Below are 10,476 nucleotides of genomic sequence, written 5' to 3'. Positions count from 1 at the left end.
TATATATATATATATATATATATATATATATATATATATATATATATATATATATTATTTCACTGATGGTTTGAAATCAAACTAGTCTTGATTATTGCAAAGGAAAATGCTTCTATTTTCAGGAATGTAAACTTGACAGTGGTTGTAATGAAAGTAAATAAATAAATAAATAAACATACACTACAAGCTAGCCTATCCATAATGCATTATTTTCATTTTAAGTATAGAAAAGTGGTGATTATTACTCTTAATGTAATACTCAATTTATAACATTTTAAGTGAAAAAAGTATGTTTATTTTATTTGCCATTATATACAAAAATATTAAAACTGTCATATTTAATCCCCGTCCCATTTAAACTTAAAATGAAAATAATGCATTATGAATAGGCTAGCTTGTAGTGTATGTTTATTTATTTATTCAGATGTATCTATCTATTACTATTTATCTATCTATCTGTATATATATATATATATATATGTATGTGTATATATATGTATGTATGTATGTATGTGTAAGTATATGTCTGTGTGTGTGTGTATGTATATATATATATATATATATATATATATATATGTGTGTGTGTGTGTATATGTATATATGTATGGAAAAAGGCAAAGTTCAAGAGGTCATTGGACAATGGTTTAATTCAAAAGTTTATAGCAAGGCAATGCTATTTGTGTGCTTATCAGGTTTAATTGTTAGTAAATAAATCTCTTACCACATTTATATTGATGTAAGCAGAATGTAATGGATTTTTCCCCTTTAGAATGGTGTTAAAAAAAGTATTCATGTCTTTTCCTTTATTGTAGATGCCGAGAAAGAAGGGGTTTCGTATGCGGCGCACACAAAGATGCATCAAAAGTAAGAGCGATGCTAGTGCATGTATATGTTTAGAAAAATTGCAGCTTTCTGTTGTAGCTGGGACAGCAGATGTAAGAGCTTCACCATTGAGTTGTGATGCATTGATTGGATGTTGTGCTGTGGCTGCAATCAAACATGTGATTGCTCCAGTGTGTACATGGGCACAAACAGATATTGATGACATATGTGTGGAAGGGAACAAATTAGCCCAATATATAATTAAGGCAAGTCAGAAAAGAGAATGTAAACGGAAAGAGTTGTGTAAGTTGATTAAACAGCACGATGTGTTTGGCAGTAAGTGGAATGTAGAAATTGGTTTGCCAGTGTACAAAGATTTTGAATTGTTAGAAGAGGAGAGCCTAATGTATGAAAAACTGCAAGAATATTTGTTAAGGGATGGAATGTGTCTGCTAAACCTTCACAGTGCAGTTAGTGTCATTATTCATCACAACAATTATTTTGTGGTGGTTGATTTTGGTACACGCGATATGTTTGGGTTGGCATCTGATATTGGCACGTCTGTGGTTGTTTTCAATACATGTCTTAATGATCTGATGGTTCACATCAGGAATCTAAGGAACTCTTTAGATGCACAGTGGTATGCCGTTAGTAGCATTTCTGTGAAGACAGGTCAAGAAGATCATGCTTGTGGTACAGAGTTTCCAGACAGCGATGTTGACATCAAAGGTGTTGATGAGTTTGACAATATAGGCACTGAAGTTGTAGCTGAGTTTGAGGATAGCACTTCTGTCAGACTTAAAAACATTGTAAGAGGATCATTTCACCAGGGGAATGACCAGTTTAAATATCGAGGAGTTCAATGTATGGCAATAGCTTTGGTAAGCCTAGCAAAGCATACAGTTAATAGTGCATTCTCATGGCAGACAAAAGACCTTGACAGAGTTGTTGTTTTAGGTGACGAGTTGTACACAGCTTTGCGAGACGCTAACAGGATTAGACACTCATCCAATCTGTTGGGCATTCCTGATTTGCCAAAACAATCAGTTATTGATGGAGAAAATTTTTTGTTTGAATATGGTGACTTTGTCAGTGGTGATATAGATGTAGTTGATAGTGAATTTATTGAGAGTGGTGTCTGCAGTAGTCTTTCAGTTGGACTGGAGAAAATGTTGGTGCAGTATGACACATGTCTTTTAACATTGTGTAACAGTACATGTGCAATCATTTCTCACAATGGACACTATGCACTGATTGACTCTCATGCACGAAGTGCTCTTGGCATGGTTGATGGAAATGGAAGAAGTGTTGTTGTATATTTTTCTTCTCTTAAAGAGTTGTTCAATCACATTAGCCTTTTAGCTAAAGGGCTCAGTAAGAAGCAAAAACTTTTTGAAATAGCTGGCATCTGTGTCACTATTACAAATGTGAAACTTACACAGGAAAATACATCAAAAATCAAAAATGAGAAACATACAAAGTGTGTAAGACTGGCAGAGAGCTATAAAGACTCTGACGAGACATTTGAAATTGAGCTTGATGAGGATTCCGCAAAAGATCTGCCAGCAAATGATGCAAGAACCAAGTGTAATATTTCAGTAAGTAATTGTCCTTCAAAGAAACTAAAAAGATATGATGTTTTTGAAGTTAATTCAGATGTTGAGTTTGTTAGTGATGTAAAAAAGAAAAACATGATATTTAGTCCTATTTGTAAGCATGTTTGTCAAACTTTGTGTACTCATTTAAAGGTGGATTTTGAAAAACTAAATGTTCCAGTATTTACACACGTTGGCTCGTTAGGAGTTCCATGCAAAAATGACAGTATAGTAGCTGATGGGAACTGTTTCTTTCGAGCCATCTCTCAAGCTGTAAGTGGCACACAAAAGTATCATAGAAAAATACGACTTGCTGTTGTGCAACATTTGGAAGAGAATAGTGAAAAATATCGAACAATTTTGAGAAGAGAGTATTCCTCAGTATCAGAATACATTAACAAGTCTAAAATGAAATATGTTAATAGCTGGGCGACGGAAGTTGAAATACAAGCAACAGCAGATTATTTAGGAATTGATGTTTTTACATTTTATGATGGTCGTTGGTTAAAATACAGTTGCAATGGTGCACTTTTGTCAAAACACAGCATCTACTTAGAAAACTGTCATGAAAACCATTATGAGACTGTAGTTTGTGTTAATGAGCCTGAACTACACAGTTGTTATGGCTACTGTAAAATCAGTACATCTTTCATTGAAGGATACAACATTAGAGCAAATATTGAAAAAGAAAATAATGTTCAAGGTTTGGAAAACAAGAAACATCTCATTACTAAGGAAATGCACCATAGTGTGTTAAAAACAATGCATAATGACACATGTTGTGCAGCAATAATGGTAAGAGATCCAGATGTTGAAGTTGTGGAAAATATAGATCAGATGACATTCACATATAGTCCTCTATCTATGGTAGTTGCACAAACATTATGTAATAAATTTAATTTGAATTTTGAAAGAGAAAATATACAAGAACCCACTGTTTATGGATCTTTAGGTGTTGTTTGTAAGACGGAAAACGTTGTAAAGGATGGCAATAGTTTTTTTAGAGCAGTGGCACAAGTAATTACCGGTTCTGAAAAGAGTCATCGGAAAATAAGACTTGCTGTTGTGAAGTATATGGAAAATCACAGTGAAGAACACATGAAGTTAGTAGCTAAAGAATTTGCTTCAATGTCAGAATATATTTCCAAATCAAAAATGCAATATGTTGGATATTGTGCTTCAGACATAGAATTTCAAGGTACAGCTAATGCTTTAGGAGTAGATCTATTTATATGTACTAAGGGAAAATGGGTCAAATACAGTTGCATGAGTGCATTGTTGGGAAGTGATGGAATATATTTAAAACATTGTGAAAATAATAATTTTGAGCCAGTAATTTGTGTTCAACATGTTGAGAAAAATGTTTGCTTTGATTTGTGCAAAGTGGGTAATTTGCCTGAAACACAGTTTATGTGTAGAAAGAATTCAAAAAGTCAAACAGAAATCCCTGCAAATAGTTCTATTTCAAAAAACAATATTTTTTTTTCTAAGTACTATAAAAGAAAATTGTCCTTCCAAAAAAACATTAAATATCAGGAAAATTTGTTGCATAAGGAAAACAAAAAAGTCATGAGCAAAACTAAGTATCAAGAAGATCTGTTGTATCAGGAAAAGAAAAAGAATGTTAGTAAATGGAAGTATCAGAAATATGAGTTGTATAAACAAGTGAAAAAGGAAATTAGCAAAAGGAAGTATCATGAAAATGTGTTGCATAAGGAGAAGGTAAAATATATGAACAAAAGAAAGTATCAAGAAAATGTGTTGTATAAAGAAAAGGTAAAGGATACAAGCAAAAGAAAGTATCAAGACAATGTGTTGCATAAAGAGAATGTAAAGGATATGAGCAAAAGAAAGTATCAAGAAAATATATTGCATAAAGAGAATGTAAAGGATATGAGCAAAAGAAAGTATCAAGAAAATGTGTTGCATAAGGAGAAAGTAAAGAACATGAGCAAAAGAAAGTATCAAGAAAATGTGTTGCATAAAGAGAAGGTAAAAAACATGAGTAAAAGAAATTATCAAGAAAATGTTTTGCACAAAAAAAAGGTGAAGGAAATGAGTAAAAGTAAATATAGGTTAAATCAGCTGCACAGGCAGAATGTAAAGGCTATTAGTACAAAAAAGTATCATGAAAATCCTGAGCATAAGAAACGTGTTAAAGTAGGTATGCAATTTAAAAGACAACAAATCAAAATTAAAGCAGAACAGTTTGATTTTGTTATGCAGCGTTTTTTGGATTTGGTAAAAGATGGACCAGATTTTGTGTGTTGTGTTTGCCAAAGATTGTTATTTCGACATCAGGTTTTAAATTGTAATAAAGATTATTATTACAAAAAAACAATAGCTTTGAATTTTGATAAATGTGTAACTGAAGAATATTTACACAAATGTGAAAAGACCTGTGTAATGCCATGTCAGTGGCTGGATACACCTAGAGGCAAGCTGTGGATTTGTTACACATGTCATTATAAGATTAACAAAGGTGAAATACCACCTGAATGTGCGAGAAACAATTTGAAAGTTCATCCCATTCCACCAGAATTGTCATGTTTGAATAGCTTGGAGCAACATTTGATTGCATTACATATACCGTTTATGAAAATGTTAGCATTACCCAAAGGGGGGCAAAATGGAGTACATGGACCCATAACATGTGTTCCAGCAAATATTGTGCAAACGTCTAACTTGTTGCCTCTTTCTAGTATGGAAGGATCTTTGTTGCCTGTAAAATTGAAGCGTAAGTTAACTTATAAAGGCCATTATAAATATCAGTTTGTTGACACTATACACATAAGACAAGCATTAAAATGTTTAAAACAGATAAATGTGCATTATAAAGAAATAGAGTTTAATGAAGTTTGGCTAAATGAGTTTTGTAGTGAACAAGATAATGACGTTTTAGAAAAAGAGACTGATGGACATGCAGAACGAGGTGAAGCATCTGTAGAGGTTGGTGAAGATGAACTTTTGCATGACAGACAGCAACATTGCATGTTTCAGGATACATGTCTCATGCCTGTTGACATTGGTCAGGAAGCGCTAGATCAGTATTTTGATGATATAATGAATCTGGCACCAGCAGAGGGGAATAATCCTGTAAAATTACTTTCTGACTTTGTTAATGAAGCCAAATGCTTCCCAGTGTTATTTCCACAGGGATGTAATACATACCATGAAAATCGAGACAACCGTTTGACATTGTCAAGATATTTTAACAACCGGATTTTGCATGCTGATGGTAGGTTTGCACAAAATGTAGAATATATATTTTTTGCTCAGTACATGTCTGAAATTGAACAAGTTGTGTCAAGTGTATCGATTGCATTGCGTAAAGGAAAAAGTGGCTCTATGGTTCAAAAAGTTGATGATAATGTATTGAACAATGAGGAATCTTTAAAGAAACTGTTAGAATTTGATGATGGCTTTCGTTTCCTTAAACCTATTCGTGGTACCCCAGCTTTTTGGCAGACAGCACAACGTGACCTACTAGCTTGTGTGCGTCAGCTTGGTATCCCTACTTGGTTCTGTTCATTTTCTTCCGCTGATATGCGATGGAACAATCTTCTTTTTAGTATTTTGAAACAAGAAGGAAGAACAGAGACAATTGAACAATTACAATGGGCAGATAGGTGTGAGCTATTGCGCCGCAATCCTGTCACCGCAGCGAGAATGTTTGATTTTCGGTGGCATTGTTTTTTAAGGGAGGTACTTATGTCTTCATCCCATCCAATAGGTAAAATTAAGGACTATTTTTATCGTGTTGAATTTCAGCAACGCGGTTCACCACATGTCCATTGCCTGTTCTGGATTGAGAATGCCCCGGTAATTGATAAAAGTACAGATGAAGAGGTCATTCAATTTATTGATAAATATGTAACTTGTGAACTACCATCACAGGATGACTCATTATTGGACATTGTTACATCTGTGCAACAGCATTCAAAACGCCATTCCAAAACTTGTAAAAAGAAAAATACTGTTTGTCGTTTTAATTTTCCCAGGCCAGTATCTGCTCGAACATTTATATGTCGTGGTAAAAGTGATGTAAAAAGTCAGTGTAACTGTCATGCAGATAAGACTGGTAATGTAACTAATGAATGTGCATGTGTAAATCAAGGTCAGACAGATTTTAAAATTAATAGAGAAAAGGCGGGTGAGATTTTGTCGGCCATCAAGAAGGCTCTTTCAGAAGAGAATTGCAATTATAACAGTGTGGAACATTTGTTTAAACAGTTAAGTATAAATCAATCCATTTTTGAACTTGCATATAAATCCTTTAGTAGAAATACACAAGTTGTGCTGAAAAGAGAGGTCAATGAGGTTTGGATCAATCAATATAGCAAGCCACTGTTAAAATGTTGGAATGCAAATTTAGATATCCAGTATGTTGTTGACGCATATGCTTGTGTGGTCTATATAATTTCTTATATATCAAAGTCAGAAAGGGAAATAGGATTGTTGTTAAGTAATGCACAAAGAGAAGCACGTAAAGAGGGAAATGTTAGTGCAAAAGAGGCACTGAAAAATCTTGGCAGTGTTTATTTACATAACAGAGACGTGTGTGCTCAAGAATCTGTGTATAGGTTAACAAATATGCATCTGAAGGAGTGTTCAAGGAAAGTTGTGTTTGTGCCAACAGGAGACAATATCATTAAAATGAGTCTTCCTTTAAAGGTGTTGAGGCAAAAAGCAACATCAAATAACCTTACCACAGAAGTCATGTGGATGACTAGTATTGTAGATCGCTATAAGAACAGACCAAATGATTTGAACGATCTGTGTATGGCAACATTTGCATCAGAATATCGCATTTTAAGTAAAAATGAAAAATCCAAGAGTCCACTTAAATTAAACAATGGTTGTGGTTTTATCACAAAAAGAACACGAACAAAACCTGCAGTTGCTCGGTATGTGCGCTTTTCTGAGGAAAAAAATTCAGAATTTTTCTATCAAAGTATTATGCAGTTGTTTTTACCATACCGTGTAGATATGCAGCTAAAACCTCTTAACTGTGAAACATTTGAACAATTTTACAAGAATGGTCATGTAACATTTAGTGATGGATCCAAACATTCAGTCAAGTCAGTTGTTGATTTAAATAGAAAGAAATTTGAAATGGAGGAAGATGAATTAGATAATATCCCAGATAAAATTGACAGTGATGGTGTAATAGAAGATGGATGGTGTGACCTGTGCCCAGAGCAAGAGTTAGAGCGTTTACTTTGTGCAGAGGAAATGAAAGACAAAAAACAGCAAGTGGAAGAACAAGATGAAAATATTCCAGATTTAGCATCAAGTAATGCAAAGGTTGCACACTTGGAAAAGAAAAATAATGTAATGTGTAGAAGTGATGGTTTAGCCTTAATTAGATCTTTGAATAATACACAGTTATCTATTTTTTATCAGATTCGACAATGGTGCTTAAATAAAATAATAGGGAAAAACCCAGATCCGTTACATATATTTATTACTGGTGGTGCAGGGACAGGAAAAAGCCATTTAATAAAAGCTATTCAATATGAAGCAATAAGGTTACTATCAACAGTGTGTCGTCATCCTGACAATACATGTGTTTTATTAACTGCTCCTACAGGGATTGCTGCTTATAATTTGCATGGAACAACTATTCATCACACATTTAGCATTGGAAAAGATGTTCGCTTACCATACACACCTTTAGGTGAAGCAAAGCTCAATTGTTTGCGTGCTAAATATAGTGATCTGCAGATTTTGATAATAGATGAAATATCCATGGTTGATCACAACCTATTAGCATATATTCATGGTAGGCTAAGACAGATTAAACAAACTGGTGACTTTTCTCCCTTTGGAAATGTAAGTGTCATTGCAGTTGGAGATTTTTTTCAGTTGCCTCCAGTTAAAGGGAAACCCCTGTATGTTGATGACATACTAGGTATTAACCTATGGTCTACTCTATTTTCAGTTGTGGAACTGAAAAAAATAGTTAGACAAAAAGATAATATGTTTGCAGAGTTACTAAATAGAATACGAATTCGTACAAAACTGACCCCAATGTTAAACAGTGACATTGATTTATTGAAAAATTGTGAAACCGGTGAAGACAGCACAGCTTTACACATATTTCCAACTAACAGACAAGTAAATGAGCATAATGTTCAGCAACTATCTAAAACGTGCCCTGAATATGTTGAAATTGACGCTCAAGATTTTATACATAATAACAAAACAGGGAAACTTGAATTGAAAAATGGTCATCATTCCAAAACATATAATACATGTTTAGATGAAACACTGCTTTTAGGGAAAGGCGCTCGTGTAATGCTGTGTAAAAATGTAGATGTAATGGATGGTCTTGTTAATGGGGTGTGTGGCACAGTAACACACATAGTTTTTCCAAACAATGACAACAAGTTCCCTCAAACAGTGTATGTAAAATTTGATGACAATCAGGTTGGTGCACAAAGGAGGAAATGTTCTGCATATACTACAGCAGTTGAACTGGACTCTACTGGTATCAAACCGGAAGAGGAAAGGGTTAATAATAAAGGGGGATTACGACGACAATTTCCACTAAAACTTGCTTGGGCTTGTACAGTACATAAAGTACAAGGAATTACTGTTGATAAAGCAGTAGTGTGCCTTAAGAGGATATTTGCACCTGGACAGGCATATGTGGCTTTAAGCCGTGTTAGAAGTTTGTCTGGTTTGATTATTCAAGACTTTGAAGAGAAGGCTATATATTGTAAAGACAGCATTAAGGATGCAATTCAAAGCATGCCCAGATTTTCTGTTAAAAGTATATCATGCCACAAAGTGAATATACAAGCATTCAGTGTATTTTTGATGAATGTGCAAAATTTAGGACACCATTTAGCAGATTTGGTTTTGCATACTGAGCATTTGCAACCTAACTGCATTGCTGTTACTGAGACTTGGTTACCTGCAGATATCTCATTAGAAACTATACATATTGATGGTTACAGTTTCAATAGTCAACCACGAAGTTTATCTTACAGTAGCAGTAACCCAACATTAACTGAATTACAAGCTCAACAACATGGTGGTGTTGGCATGTATACCTCAAACAGTTTGGCATATAATGTTGTCCAGGTACCAAATTTCAATTTAGAATGTTTAATTTGCAACTATGCAACACACAATATATTAATAGCAGTAATTTATCGGCCACCATCATATCCCATTTCTTTGTTTAAAGGAAATCTTGGCAAATTGTTAGATTTTCTAGAACCCCTAAGTAATACAATTGCTGTCATTGGAGATTTCAATGATAATATTTTAAGGTCTTCTACAATCTGCAAGTTTATAACAGACAGAGGGTTTGTCCAACATGTCAAACAAACCACAACAGAAAAGGGCACATTAATTGATCATGTATATGTAAAAACAACACATTACAATGTAGAATCAATAGTACTTCCGACATATTTCAGTGACCATGAGGGTATTTTTTGTTCATTTACATGTAATTCTTTTAACACTGATGAGGAGGAATCTGACCAGTTGTAGGTAAATATGTAAATATGGTTGTAACTGTTCAGCTTTGTTTGGCAAATGAGGTGGAGAGAGAATCCTTGTGGATACTTTATCTCTACGGAGCCATATATTGCTGTATTGCAGTGCGTGTTCACTGCAGGGTAAAAATGAAAGTGTAACATATTAAACAAATTTCTTTGACAAAGGAAAGAGAATTTACACCCTTGTGACAAATGGAAAGAGAATTTACACCCTTGTAGTACAGCTGTGACTTTCAAAATAATGGTATATATTCCTGCTTGCAACACATTTACATTTTAAACATTTATTCATATTTGTTCTTTACATTAATACTTTTAGCATCTGATGAGCTATAGGTTGTAAGTGTGATTATAATTGTTCAGCTTTGTTTGGCAAATGAGGTGGAGAGAGAATCCTTGTGGATACTTTATCTCTACTAAGCCAAATTTTGCTGTATTGCAGTGTGTGTTCACTGCAAGGTAGAAATTAAAGTGTAACATATTAAACATCCTTGAATTTACATCCTTGTAGTACAAATGTGACTTTCAAAATAATGGTTTCT

General features: G+C 33.9%; 1 protein-coding gene across 1 annotated transcript in view; it reads left to right on the top strand.

Moving 5' to 3' along the window:
• The window catches only part of LOC107576620 (uncharacterized), a 10,725-nt gene extending 758 nt beyond the window's left edge, over window positions 1-9,967 (top strand). The window contains exons 2-3 of the mRNA XM_016262768.1: window positions 813-3,829; window positions 4,106-9,967. Coding sequence (XP_016118254.1) covers window positions 813-3,829; window positions 4,106-9,926 — 8,838 coding nt within the window. The 3' untranslated portion in view covers window positions 9,927-9,967. The remainder of the gene's footprint in view (window positions 1-812; window positions 3,830-4,105) is intronic.
• Window positions 9,968-10,476: the final 509 nt, after the last annotated feature.

Source organism: Sinocyclocheilus grahami, unplaced genomic scaffold (assembly GCF_001515645.1).
Source record: "Sinocyclocheilus grahami isolate Dianchi unplaced genomic scaffold, SAMN03320097.WGS_v1.1 scaffold4045.1, whole genome shotgun sequence".
Lineage (NCBI taxonomy): Eukaryota > Metazoa > Chordata > Actinopteri > Cypriniformes > Cyprinidae > Sinocyclocheilus > Sinocyclocheilus grahami.
Note: the sequence above shows the minus strand (reverse complement) of the source record. Positions and strands in the feature narration are given on the sequence as shown.